The 15,121-nt window shown below is 39.2% G+C and overlaps 1 protein-coding gene across 1 annotated transcript in view; it reads right to left on the minus strand.

Moving 5' to 3' along the window:
• The window catches only part of sNPF (short neuropeptide F precursor), a 163,904-nt gene that overhangs the window by 50,050 nt on the left and 98,733 nt on the right, over positions 1 to 15,121 (minus strand). The window contains exon 2 of the mRNA XM_083115837.1: positions 1,537 to 1,647. Within this exon, the coding sequence (XP_082971963.1) occupies positions 1,537 to 1,639 (103 nt within the window). The 5' untranslated portion in view covers positions 1,640 to 1,647. The remainder of the gene's footprint in view (positions 1 to 1,536; positions 1,648 to 15,121) is intronic.

Below are 15,121 nucleotides of genomic sequence, written 5' to 3' on the forward strand. Positions count from 1 at the left end.
GAATATGTGGCTTTTTATTCTGTCATTGTTAAGTTCTATACCACGTGATTACACAGAAGCTTCTCATTGGTTGCCATGCCTGGCTTTAATTACAGTATTGGAAACTGTTCCAAAAATAGAAAAAATATCCATAGTAGAATCTGTTAGCAGAAATTGGACTGGGATGTTACAAACTGGATTAAATTATAAAGCTTTCCAGACCAATCTATAAATCTTTAAATTAGGGGTGAACCATGTTTTTTTTCCGGTCTACAGTTAATTTTTTGGCATCTCCTTGCATGACGATGTACCTACCATATTGTGACAGGCAACATACACCCAATCATCACTGGGCAATCATCTGAGACGTCATCTTCAACGAGGCCGCGGTAGCTTAGTTGGTAGAGCATCTGGCTCATCACCCAGGTTCATGTGGACCAGGATTTTTTCCAGTTATTTTCCTGTTTCTGCGCGGCTCTGAGGCCCGCCCAGCCTCGTATGAATGAATACCTGGGCCAACCCTGAGGGACAAGGCTGCCCGGAGTGGTGCTGATCACATCATCCCAACTATGGTCGAGATCAAGAATATGTGGAGATCTACCTCCATATGATAACATATGCCTTCATGGTATGTATGCACGTGTAAAGGAGTACATTTAGCTTTACCTTTACGTTTTATGTCATCTTCAACGTCACGACTATTATCTTGTGATGTAACTCTATAGTCACGTATGTCATCATAGCTTGAGAACTATGTCCTCGATTTTTGTTCTGTAAACTGAACTTGTTAGAACACGCATACATACACACACACACGTAATTAAGGCTGTAGAACTTCAGACCTATAGTTTTCAAATGGAGGGGGAAATGTGCATTTTATTTGATTCAAGATACGTAAAAAACTACAGGTTTTTACAAAACTACAAAGTTTGAACAAAATTAAAGAACATTGATTTATTTAGTTTTTATTAGACTGGTCGAGTAGGGGTGTTCTTCATCCCTCATTCCACCACTGTCCCATCAATAAACAGCATTAAATATATGTTCATAAATTCATGATAGATATGTTCCTCTGGTATGGAACTTATTGTTAGAATACTTAACGAAATACCAAGAAAAGTATTTGAGAAAGTTTTCTATATCAACTGGTCCTGAATTACACAAAGTCTTGATACATCTTTTTCCTCATTCCTTTCTTTCCTCTAAGGTCACCAAACAACTGCCGCGGACTGCCTAAATTACATATCGATGTTATTTTGTTGGAGCTTCCTTTTAACGTCACCAGATGGCATTGTGAAAGAAGCACCGACTTAATTTTCTTCTCTCTCTTATCTCATTTTCAGCTCGTTGGTAACTCGGTGCAAAGTTTCAACAAGGACATTTAATTTCGCTTTTTCGAAGTAAGCTGAGAAGATTAGTCTAAAAAATAACGAGGCTAGGCTATAAATCAAAACAAGTGAAGGCGGTTAAGCGCCGTTTCCCGCTACCAACTTCTCCCAGCCAATCCCCGACAAGACGCTTTCAGAGAAACAAATGAAAGCAAGTTTTGGTACTCACTTTCGTAATCGCTATAAGATGGCGCAGCTGTGCTTATCTCGGCCAGGACAACGAGGATGCAGAGGGCGACAGCGCCGCATACGGTGATGTTGAAGCTTTTCATGGTTGATTCTGAAAAAGCAAAGGGAAATGCTTGTTATAAAGGAGCAAAAGAGATACAGAAGAAATTACTTACCACAATATAACTTGTCACAACTTTATTTCTGTTAATATTATGTTATTTGTGCTCGAAATGTTTAAAATAGCGAAATACACAAAATCGGTTGTCTAGCGCGTTCTCACTCAAATGTAACAATTTGCAACAAAGGCGTCCGCAGAAGGGGGCCACAGAATGGCACGCACCCCCCAACAAATCTAAAGAGACTTAATATAATTCGAAAAGTGAAATTGAAGCGTGAAAACATTGGCAAGGGGTGGCATTAGAGACAACAGATTAAGTGATAGATATTTATGGAAGGAAGCAATTCGAATCCAGTTTCTATTTAAATAATGGACTCAAGCCTAAACTTGACAACAACGCAAAGATATTTTTAATTCAATTACAATTTTATTATTTGTAAAAAAAATAATACAATATTTTTTTATTGTAGAGGCCACAATGTTAAATAGTCTACCTATATATTTACAGTATTGAGATCAATCGTAAGGGGGTGTAAGGGTGAAATGTCCATGTATTATACCCAGCACTGCATTTTGCAGACTAACGGGGCTCTGGCGTCTGGATCCATTTGAGATTTGTGCTGTCTGTAGCTATGTATTTGTGATGGTTTCTTCATCCTTCATCTTAACAATTATCCAAAAGTGGCAGACTCGCGAAGTAAAATCAACTAAATCAATCAATCAATTGATCGATCCATCGTAAGGGAAAAATCGATTTTTAGTCCTCCATCTTGTAAGGCCTTCCGTCAATTTCGCTCCAATGAAATAGCATATACCACTACGCTCCTAAACAATGCATTGTATTTACAAATTTTTTTTGCCAAATTGTAGCACAAATGATGCCATAAAACTTCGAACTTCTGGTCGCTACGAAGCCAAACATCCCAGGTTCAAACCCTGGTCAGACATGAATATATAATTGTGTTTGTACCATCACCTATTACATCACTTCATCATTCACCCGTATTGTCGCAATTAACCCAAGGGGTCAAAAAAGTGACGTAATCTAGAAAAAAGGAGACGTAGATTTGAAGATGTCCAAAATAGTTCTTCCAGCCCCCGGGGGCCGCCTGGACATGGATGTTTGTGAATGTCCATTCATCAATTTCATCATATCATCACTCATCCCCATCTTCGCAAATTAACGAAAAGTTGTACAAGAAGCGAAGTAAAATAAAACAAATCAATGAAAACCAAAATAGTCCTGAAACGGAAGATTAGAGCTATAAAGGCATTTAAAGTCATATTTTTTGTCAACGCACCGACATCCATGTCTCAACCTTAAACTGGCCTTGACCTTCAAAGAACTGTCTCTACGAGAAGTGCAATTGGTCGTTCAAATCGTCCCGGAAAAGAGAACGGCTTTGGTATACGGAGAACGCGCTCAACAAGTTCCATAAAACGGTTCCACCTATGATACGAGCTGCTTTCCAAAATCCATCTGCTAATAGCTGTGACGTGCTCGCTACCCGGTAAGCTAATCCTAATGCACGCTGACCCTTTTCCATCATAAGTCCATCCAGCAAAGTGAAGGCGTTACCGCGACTCATCTCGGGATCTTTTATCCCTGAATTCCCGCGGGATGCTGTAGTCCTTTCACGGGATAGTGTATACGGAGGCAACTGGCCCTTTTATCCGGGACAGGGGCGGGCGGGGATCAATATCAGGGGCCGCACGATGTAATGGATCAGAAGAGATAGAGGGGGGGAGACGGAAATTGGAATTGAACAGAATTTGGAGATAATATAGTGGATGACGTCACGACAAGGCTTTTCCCCTTCCACTTTAATTGTCTTTCGTTATTTTGCGACGATTTCACAACTCAGTTTAATCGCGACGCTGAGGATGATTAATGGATTAGATGGAAATAGCCTACTGAGTTTGAATTGAGATTTTACGTCCAATTTATGCACAGTAAGGTTAACCGGGATAGGCAACGACCTTACATGGGCGACACGTGGTTGCCTCTTATACTTGAATTTGCAGAAATCGTGACACGTGCAAGAGCCCATTTACTCTTAATGACAATGTCTGGAGAAGTCGACTACCAACAAAATACAATATAGCTTCGAGCGTCGATATATATTTTTCCAGGGAGTCAGGCCATTGATAAAACTTGAAACAGTAGGAATAATAACAACAATTATTATACAATAATATACATAGGCGTACGCACAGGGAGAGAGGCAATTGCCCCCTAATCATGGACGTCCGCAGTTTTTTTTACAGTGAGGGGCAAGCAAGGTATTTTTTCAGAGGGTAAACGAGGCATATTACCCCGTAATAGTGCCCCCTCAAAACACACCACTTGAGTTGAAATTATCACGTTCCTGCATCCCCATTACAAAAATTGATGTAAATTACTGTGACTGAAAGCAAATGATATGTGTGAAATACAGTAAACCCTCGTTAACACGTATCCCAAGGGACCGAAAATCAAGAGTTCGTGTTAAAAAAATTCGTGCTAACCGGGGACTCAAATTTTATTGTTGCAATGCAGTTCTTTCTACACATTAGCTATTTACAGTACGCATTATGTACGTCATCATAGAAGACAGTACTACAGTAATTAACTTTTAAAAAAGTACTCACAGTTCATTTTCTGGTGAAAACCGTTCACGTGCTGTGATGACACAGATTCCCAGGGTGCGGCGATAGCTTTTATTGTATCAAGCACACTCCTACTTGGGATTTCAGTCTTCTGCGTTTTAAAGAATAGAAAAACACATCTGAACACACAACTGAATTTGTTGGTTAAATACGTGTAAGCTCATTGTTGACGCAATGATCGCGATTGTCGAGCAATTGCACCCAAGTTTTAATATTGATGTTACTCGTACCGGCTATGTTTTAAAGAATAGAAAAACACACATTTGAACACATTGTTGATCTGAATCTGTTGGTTACAATACTGTATAAGTTGATTGTTGGCAAGATGATAGAGATTGTTGAGCGATTTCTTGCATACCTAGCAGAGGAACGACAGAGAAACAACAGAAAAAAATTATGAAAAACTTTGAAAGTTCTTGTTAAATGAGATCTAATGACACAACGGACTAAAAAACAGTTCGTAATTCGTAGTAACCGAAATTCGCGTTAACCGATAAAACTTTCCATAAGATATAATACACCCCTGCCGTGACCAACATTTTGTTCATGTTAACCGAGTGTTCGTCTTAAGCGAGTTTGTGTTAACGAGGGTTTACTGTATGTACTTTTAAGGATGACATTAATTTTCCAGGGGAGGGAGCACCTTTCCTCTTCCGAACCTCCATGTCCTATATACTTTCACCTGGATATTTAGTATAGAGGAATCTTATCGCCGTTATTAAAAAATAGTATACTCTTAAAGAGAATAAAGTATTTTGAAGCCTATGAAAGTTTCAAGCAACTAGGGGAAGGGGTATTTCATACATAATTGAACTATAATACGCCTAACATTACACAGTATACGCCTCTGTTTCGTACCCATTAATACAGTAAAACAGTAAATTGAATGAGGGTTTTTGTTTCCCTTTCATCAAGGTTTTTTGCCCAGAGGGCAGAATTGGCAACAATAATTTATTTTACATAATAGCCTACTTCTTGAAGAGTTTGGGGGACAGAAATTGCTTTGCCCCCTAAGTTGGTGCCTATGTTTTTGCCCCCTTAACATAGGCGTAGCTACGGGGTATGCCGGGTGTGCCTAGGCACACCCTAATGGGCTGCTTTATCAAAGAGAATTAAAGACAGATATTTCAATAAGAGAGAAAATAAGCGACAGTTTGTAAGAAGTTGAAAATGTCATTACTTGGTACAAACGTGTGCATTATTGCTGATGAAACGAGTGTCTGTAGTTTTTCGATTTTTTGATGTCATTGGAGAAGGAAGATATTTACTGCGTTCTACTCTTTTCTTCTATACATGTCACAAGCTGCACGTGTGAGAGACAGCTTTCTTCCAAGCTTTCCCAAGTTAAAACTAAATTAAGAGCAACTCAGAAGCAGGATAGATTGGAAGCCCTGCTCTTGCTATTTGTGGAACAAGAAAAAGCTTCGTCTATTGATGTAAATGAAGTTATTGATGAGTTTAAGAACATTGTAACTTTTGACAGACTTCTCTTGGGTGTATTTTGATGTATTTGTTTGTAACATTTATGAACATTTTGTGTGTGTGTAATTTCTATGCAATTTGATTTTTTTTCTACTACATACAGTATATTCAGAAATTTTCAACACTGTCATTTAGTGAATTTATATTCCTTTACAAACATCAGTGCAGTTAAAGAGCCAAGTGATTGTGTTGCAAAATATGCTATTCTATTAAAAAGGCACAAGACCTCATTTTCTTCTTTGTGCACACCCAAATATAAAGTTCTAGCTACGCCTATGCCCCTTAATAATTTTATTTCATTATTATTGTTGCTGTTGCTATTATTACTATTTAATAATAGTGAATAGTTATTATTTCATTGGGGAGACTTTGCAAGTCGATCCACCATAGAACCCTGAAAGAAAGCCTCCTTCCACTCACGTCCTTTCGGGGGTGTGTGCGCTTGTTCTCCCGGTGCCATTAAATAAATCTAGACGTCAGCTCCATGAGTAAATATTCCCCCGTTTTAAGCTCGAACTTCGTTCCTTTTTCTATTTTTACAAAAGGAAAGAAGATATATAAAGTGCGTGTATGTATGTATCACTCTACTAAGTTGAATTAAAATGGCGAATACTATCCAGAACCGGTGTTTCCCATTATTTTTTGCATTCCATGCAGTTAGTGTACGGAAATGCATAGTAATTCTATCTTCCTATTACCTTTTACACCCGCCGTTAAAGAAAAAGTTTGAAATGTTTATTTTCTATAACCTATCACTAGAATTCTAATATTTCTGTGTTACAGAAACTCATTTCTAAGTGTGGGATAAAAAAAAACAACGGAAAAATGCCCTGAAAAAATTCCGTCATATGATCCCATCTTTGATGTAGCCACCTTGGTAACGAGAAATTTTCCGACGGCACCACGAATCTCTGTGACAAAGTCAACAGTCCTTAACGTTTGTATCGATAACATGTTGACCCTCTCGGTATAGAAAAATTGTTATCGTTCCCGAATGGCCCAGTGATCGGGCAGAACATTGCACCACAACCTTTCAAACGCCACTGCGAAATATGATGCCAAAAGTTCACAGCCAGCTCTTGAAACCCATATCCACAACGACCCTTCAGTGACGTTTATGTCATCAGTGTCAAGTACCATGTAGCATCCTTCCGACGTAGAGCAGATGAGCGTCTCGTATTACGCTTCAGGTAAAAATCGCGTGTAATATTTTTGCATCCAGGACGTGGGGATGCTAGTGAATGTAGGGGCGGATATGTTATTTTTCTATGTAATTCAACGCGAGCAATTCATGTGTAGCACTCGTTCAAATGCCTCAGGGGGTGCTCGTTCGGCGGCGCAGATCGTATGCGCAGTTGTCCGTGGATGCATGACGTCACCATCGAAACACTCGGCACGGAAAAGGCTGGTTCCTTATGCAAATATTGAGAAATTTGACACCGAATATCTTCTAAAATATAGTAGCAAGGGAAAAGTTACAACTTTTACTCTTAAGATTCATCCTTTCTAATCAATTTATCACAAAGTTGATTCAAATGTGTAAAGTGGTTTTCAAGGAATCGTGTTACGAAGGAACCCCTGTTTTGTTCTCTCCAGGCTTCCAATGTAAGGGAGTTTTAACTTAAGCGCGTTGGATTTCTTTTTGCTCTATGTTTTGAAATAAGATTATTTTGTTCTTGTCAACTGAAATCATGCCTAAATGCTATGGAAAGCTGTGAAAACTATTATCAGAAAACTAACGGAAGAAAACTAAAATATCACAGCTTGATTGATATAAAAAATGCGAGATTGCCTATTTTTGTGAAAAAGGCATTGTGCGAGATCTAAAAGCAGAACTTTATAATATTGTATGTAAATGTAAGGGTGTAATAAACGTAACTGCTTCCCAGGCACGTATCCAAGGGGGGGGCTTAGGGGGCTCAAGCCCACCCGAAAGTTTTCGGTTTACACAAGATAAAATGAGATTTTTTGTTTCTTGTGGTGTCAAATAAAATAATGCGACGTTAATTTAAGGAGAGAAATAATTATCGAGGCAAGACGGAGAATATTCTATAACCCTGTTATTGGTAACAGCTCGTATCCAAGGTGGGAATCAGGGGGCTCAAGCCCCCTTCAGAAAATTTTCAGTTTACGCTAGATAAAATAAGGTTTTTGGCTTCTTGAATAATATGGTGATAATTTGAGAGAGATAATTATCTAGGCAAGACGGAGAATGTTCTATAAGCCTGTTATTGTTAATAGCGCGTATCCAAGGTAGGGATCAGGTGGTTCGAGGCTCCCTCCCCCCGCTCCCCAAGGAAATTTTTCAGTTTACACTGATAAAATTAGGGTTTTGACTTCTTGAATAATGTGACGATAATTTAAGGAGGGGAATAATTATCGAGACAAGACGGAGAATGTTCTATAACCCTGTTATTGTTAATAGTGCATATCCAAGGTGGGCATCAGGTGTCTCGAGCCCCCTCCCCTAGGATATTTTTCAGTTTACACGAGATAAAATTAGGTTTTTGTCTTCTTCAATAATGTGACGATAATTTAAGGAGATAAATAATTATCGAGGCAAGACGGAGAATGTTCTACGGACCCTGTTATTGTTTATAGCGCGTATCCAAGGTGGGGATCGTAAGTCGTGGACTCCCCCCACCAGGAAAGTTTTCATTTTACACTAGATAAAATTAGGTTTTTGTCTTCTTGAATAATGTGACGATAATTTTAGGAGAGAAATACTTATCAAGGCAAGACGGAGAATGTTCTATAACCCTGTTGTTGATAATATTGCACGTAAACTTTTCTTACGCTTTCGGTGTTGTCGTAGTGAACTTGAACACTATGTAGAAGAGACTTGTCAGCATTTGGAAGCTGCACAACAAAGGTAGCGCCGCAGCGATTCGGATTTATTGTATTTTTTTAATCTCTGGAAAGCGCGAGAGGGAACGTTCTTGAAAAAGAGAAGGAGTCGAACTACTGGCAATATTTACGAATCGTGATATCTGCGAAACGTTCTAGAATATAATGAGGATATTAATACGCGGCTTCAATTTCCCGGTTGATCTGTACAACAGAATAGGTGGAGACTTCAGAGGTAAGTGTGACAATTCATACAGTCGATTAGTGATCAGTCAGTGTCCATTGGTTGCTTTATAAGTTCTAGTGATTCGAAAATGAAATGGACTAAATACCGTAAAGTAACGAAGTCTACTACTAGTTCCAGTTCGCTCCCAAAGCAAAATACATTGACGACAGCGGAACGTCGAGTAGTGCTACGAGTAGTTCGGGTCGAAAGACGAAGAGATCGAAGGTCTCTCTCTCTAAAGTGAATATTTCGGCAGTATCGTTCTGGGCATTGGAGCGATTTATTAAAAAAGAAATAAGCTGCACAGATCAACTGAAAATCAAAGTTTTGAGTGATGATTTGGTTGTGCCAGGACCAAATTTTGTGTATGCAGTCCGAGAATTTCATGGCATAAAAAATACTTTTGTTTAAGGCTAGTGGGTTCGACACACACTCAACAGACAATTTTGGACACTTGCAAGTGCTTAGGCATGAATATGAACAATTTGGTGGGTTTCGGCTTTTATAAGAGCTGCAAACATGGGAGGACAAGACACATTAGTGGTGTTCAGGCTCGAATGAGAGAGAAATATTCGTGAACTGTCTGATTCCAGTTCCCTGCACACAGTTTGAATCTTGCGTTGTCGAGTGGATTGTGCATTCCGTGCATGTGTAACACCTTCGTAAAAACACTTCTGGTACATAGATGTTTTGATGCCTGATGAGAAGAAATGGACAAACACACATACTGAGATGGTTCCGGCACACAATATTAATGCATGGAAACAGAGGAGTTGAGTGGTAGAAAATGTCCCGATTTCACGTTTTGATTAAAATGACAGCCTTAAACAGTGGCGACGATTTAGGAGATAGTTGCTCCCCATTCTTTTGCCTCCACACTATTACACTATGGCCTCTTAATGCTTGTCTCCTTGTCCACCCCCCCCCCCTACATTTTGGAACCCAATTGCCACCACTGGCCTTAAACATACAATTGTGATACCCCTTTAAAAAATGGTGTTCAGCCGCCGCCCCGAAAGGAATTCCTGGATACGTGCCTGCTGCTTCCCGTAAAATATCACTGCACTCTCCACGTTTCTCTTCTGTCTTTTCTTTGGCGCCGTGAATAGCTTCAACACGTTGCTTTCTTTATATATATATTTGTCACATATTTGCTTTAATTAGTATTCTGCTCGTTCCGCCACCTGAACGCAGCAGCTAGGGCTCAAAGGGCAGTGCAGTCACACCGGAAGAAGTCTCGGAAATGGCAGGCTTTAGAAGTTAACTCATTCAAATTCAATTAAACAAGTATGTGCTCTCTCTAAATTTAAATCATAGTTCACAAATAATTTGATTAAAAGTTTTAAAAGTATCTGTTTCATTTAATAGCGTAGTAATTGGTGCATTCTTCTCCATCATAGCTATAGGCAATGACCACACTACAGGGGGTGGGGGAGCAGGAAGGCCCCCCTATTCACGTTCGACAATTTCTCTCTCTTTCTTATCTGCCCCCAGTAAAACGACAAAATAAATAAATGAATGAATGCTGTTTTAGCCAAAATATGCATTTTTGTGTCGTATGTAACGGAATAATAAAAATGATTGCCCCGGGAAAATATGATTTACCCCTCCATCTTTACTATTGCGCTGTCACTAGCTACAACATATTTTGATTTCTATTGTTCCCACATATTTATTTTAATTTTAGTATTGTGAATCATATTCCACTGTGTTACCTCACGTAGCCCCCCCCCCCCACACACACACACACACGTACGACTTCAGTTGTAAGTTTTAGACTAAGCTTGTCAAATATCCTCTTATATCTTTGTATTCTTGAGCCATTTAAAAAAAAAATCATTTCGCCCCTTCTTCTGGACTATTTCATAGGAATGTTTTCCCACTGGAAGCCCCTTTGCAGATCGAGATCTATAGCCTTCCCAAGCCAGCGTCTCCTCCAAATACTCTCTTGGCCTCATGAAAGACAAATATATGTATTTCTACGAAATATTAATTTGACTTGGCAGTTTCTCTTTTCGAACAGGAATAAGTTTTAAATTTTAATAGCTTATAAATTTACACTAGCAATTTTGAGTAAAGGTTTTGCGTAACCCTAAAAGTACATTTAGAGACTGCAAGGTCAACTCTCGATATTTCAGATATATATTAATAATTTTCATCACAACGTCTTGTAATAATTATTCGTTACTTCAATAACCTCCTCGCAAATGTTTCTCGCATATTAAAACATAGATGCCATATGATTGTCATTTTCTGTTTATTTCTTTGTAATGCTGACCTCCGTGGTGAAGTGGTTAGCACAACGCTTTAAGATGCCAAGGGCCCCCAGGTTCGAATCCCCGCCCGGGCATGGGTCTACTTTCCTTTCTTCAATTTCATCATATCATCACGCATCCTCATCTTTGCGATTAGCCATATGTGACAGATAACCGAAGTAAAATAAACTAAGTCTATTAATCAATTATTTTTTTAAACTCTTTAATTCTTCTTTAGCATGCCACGTTTTTGTTAAAATTATATTACGATTTGTAAAATGACGAAATTCTAAAGGAGAACACGCAACTTTCTTTGTAGCGCATCGGTCAGAAAGTTTCAGGAACATGGATTTTCAAAATACATTTTTTCACATGTACTTTGCCCCCTTTTAAAAGTAGCGCGTTTTCAATTATGTTACTAATCATTAAAAGGATGCCTCGATACCATCTTAGAGGATGACAATTATTATTTCCCCCCTCCTAAAAGTAATAATATACTTTCGCTCTCTCAATCTCCCATTTAAATGGTAGGGGCCGTCTGCTTCAGCCGAGCTCACTGCTTCTCCGGTGACGTCACGCGTTCGTGCAAGATCGGCAATCTTCGGATGGCTTTACCTAATCTCTATATTCCTTGCAAATGCCTTTGTTATGTCTTATTTGCTGAATTAACATTTTTCTCGCTAGAGGGCAGTGAACATTACTTTATCCATAGTGGTGAAAACTCTTCTCAAGTGTAACTAGTGTGTCATCAACGCATTGTTGAAAGTACAGGGTCCGCCGAAAGTATATACGTCTTGTGTTCTTTGTTCTGATGATGTAATCTTGGCATAAGACAAACTTATCCACGAAACCTGTGTGGTTGATTTGTTTTATTTTACTTCGCCACTTTACTGCCACTTTGAAGGGACATTCACAAGATAGAAGGTAAAGTTCCCTGTGCATATAGAACCTTGCCATGATAGGCACATGATGTGGGAGTAGGGACATTCTCGATATCGGCCATTTTGGAGACTCCGGCCCCTTTACCCGCCAGGTACCTATTGATTTGAGGCTGGGCGAGCCCCAGAGCCGCCGACTAGACCGTCGCGGGACGGCATTTGAACCAGGGACTCCTGGTGTGCTAACCACTCCGCTACATATCCCGCAGTCAGAAATGACACATCTGATATCTCGTACAGAAATGCTCATATCTTTGTCCGTTACCGTGTTCCTTGTAACAAAACCATGTACAGTTCCTCATTCAAACTAATACTGGAGCCTCACCACAGATGTTCCCGTGTTCGAATCTTGGCGCGGGCTTGGGTGTTCTCTGTTGGTGTTCGTTCATCAATTTAATCTAATAATTACTCATCCTCATAGTCGCGACCAGCTAAAAGTGGCAGCAAAATACTAATTAAGGTGACTACATCAACTGGCGCACTACAATATCACTGTACACATCTCTGCAGAAGTTATCTTTCAAATATATGTTACGCAACGAGCAAGGACGGACAACAGACCTAGTTAATCAGCGCGTGTCACACGACCAGGTTGAACAAACATCCCCTGGCAAAACTTATATCTATATCCAACCTCTAGATAATTAGCAACAATATTCCACTAACGTACCAAGGGCTGCACTAATCAAGTTATAATAGGAATATGATGATGAATAATCCTATTTATTATTTCAAAAGTATTCTTCTCTTACGTTTGGGCCGTTCGCCGGCTTAAACTGTTTGGCTGCGAGAGGATGTGTGTATGAGGAATGGAATAAATTACTTTACCAATATTTAACAGAATCCGCACGAGAGGGAGGATGATCACGCAGGATACAGTAAGATATATAAACACCGATACAGCATAACCTCGTTAATCCGGACCCGATAAGCCTGACTTCGCTTGATCCGGACAGGCAAAAGGAAAAAAGAGCAGAATGTAAGGTTCTAAATGTGGCTACAAGTCAACAAGAGAACTTCCCAATGAAAAGGCAGTCAACCAGTGATGAAATTCTGTTTCCCGCAGACTTTGTACTGTACTGTATAGTGTATTTAGACCTACGCTCTTTAAATACACCATAATAAATGTGTTTTGTTGCTATAAACGGAGTTTTAATGAACTTTCTACTGTTCTTTTAGAATAGGCGAAGTTCTGGAGGGGCAAGGGAGGCCTGGCCCTAAAATTAAAAAAAGACTAAAAAATAACACATGATTAAGTTCAGTTACTACATATTTGTTATGAAGCCATACCACAAATCTTGACGTTTAGCATGATGGCATGTGCGGAAATTAGGACGCAATAGCGGGTTTTAGACGATTTGATTGATGTGTACAGTTTGAAGAAAGAAAAACGTAAAATGACTTTATGTTGAGTCAACGGTTACTGCTGAAGCATAAAAAGAACTTTTCAATTTAATTTTACTAAAACTTCTGAAGCTTAGTATTCTACCGTAACTTTTTATAGTAATATGAGTATTGTTCAATAAAAAAGTAATGAAATGTAAAATGCAATAATCGTACTGGTTTGCTTCTTATAAAACTGACAACCAATATACTAATTAATATTTGTTTACGTAAGCGAGGAAATTTTAACATTTTCAAATCTAAAAAGCCTAAAACTAAGTGTTTTGAAGTTGTTTATTTAATTTCCGGGGGAAGGCCTCCGAACCCCTTATAAACTAGGGGCTATTCAATAACCCTCAGGTACATCATATGCTTCTCCCAGAGTCTGCCCCCCCCCCCCAAAGCAAAAGCTCAAACTCCGCGCATGTCTTTTAGGTTATTTCAGTTAATCCGGACTTTCGTTAAACAGGTCAACTTATCCCCCATTAGTCCGGATTAACGAGGTTTTACTGTAATGATAAACCCAAAGTTTCACCACTGTACCTGGTGGTTCTTCGGCTGAGTAACGGAGCGGCACTGTGTCGGTTCATCAAAGGTGTCCTCAGTGGGTTCGCCCAAACCCTTTAAACGGACACACTGTCACTCGCAACACGCTTCGCTCTCTCGATCAAGACTCCCTCGGCGACAACTTGTCACCCGGGGACTGCTGGCTTTTTTGATTACACATCATTTTATTCCGGCTCGTGACACTTCGTTTCATTTTTCTGAGCATTCTTCTACAAAAGACTATCTCTTACTATCAAATAAGGAATGTTATGGCCCCCAAGGGAATTTTCCCACTCAATCCCATACAAATAACACTATTAAATACAACAATCCTATTAGAGTCCATCACAACTTATTAGAATAAAAATAAACACAAACCACCCAAGCACAATTTTAATGTGATGAACTCACATTATTTTAAAAAATATATATAAATTAAACGAGACAGTTTGTAGCTTTGGGGCGGTTATCCGAAATACCTCGCAATATTTTACCGCGGGTAATTTGGACAAATAAACTGGCTACGTTGCAATGACGTCAGCAGGCGTGTACAAGAGCAGTTATGTGAAAGAATTGGGAATTCGCTTAGGGTGCGATATGTTAGTGGCGTGCTCAGGATGTGTGTGTGGGAGTCATTCCCCCTATATTGTAGTTTAAATATAAATAAAATATTCTAATTTAAATTTGAAAAGTTGTTTCTTGTCTCAATGTTCTCCTATACGCATATAATTATCATCGTATGAGAACCAAAGTTACATAACTGCAGTTTATCAAATGTACAGGAGAGAAGAAATAATGTATTCCTAGAAATATTTCTGACTCTTAAGAAGAGTCAGTAAATTGGAGATACGTCGCTCCACCTTAAAGGGGCCCGGTTGAAAAAGCTTGAAGTAGCTTTTTAAAAGCAAATTACACCAGCAACCTTCAGTGGATATGAAATCTCCGCTGACACGGGATTCTAACAGATATCCACAGGAAGCGTTGAAATAACGCAACGCCAGCTTTAGGCAAGAAAAGACAGTTAACGACAAAACTGAACTCGCCAACGGTTTTAACGATCGGAAATTAGAATCCTCTATAAATATTTCGGGAAACCATTTCTCAGCTCAGTTGTACTAAGAAATATATCGCGTGAACAG

This window comes from Lepisma saccharinum, chromosome 1 (genome assembly GCF_977018435.1).
Source record: "Lepisma saccharinum chromosome 1, izLepSacc3.1, whole genome shotgun sequence".
Classification (NCBI taxonomy): Eukaryota; Metazoa; Arthropoda; class Insecta; order Zygentoma; family Lepismatidae; genus Lepisma; species Lepisma saccharinum.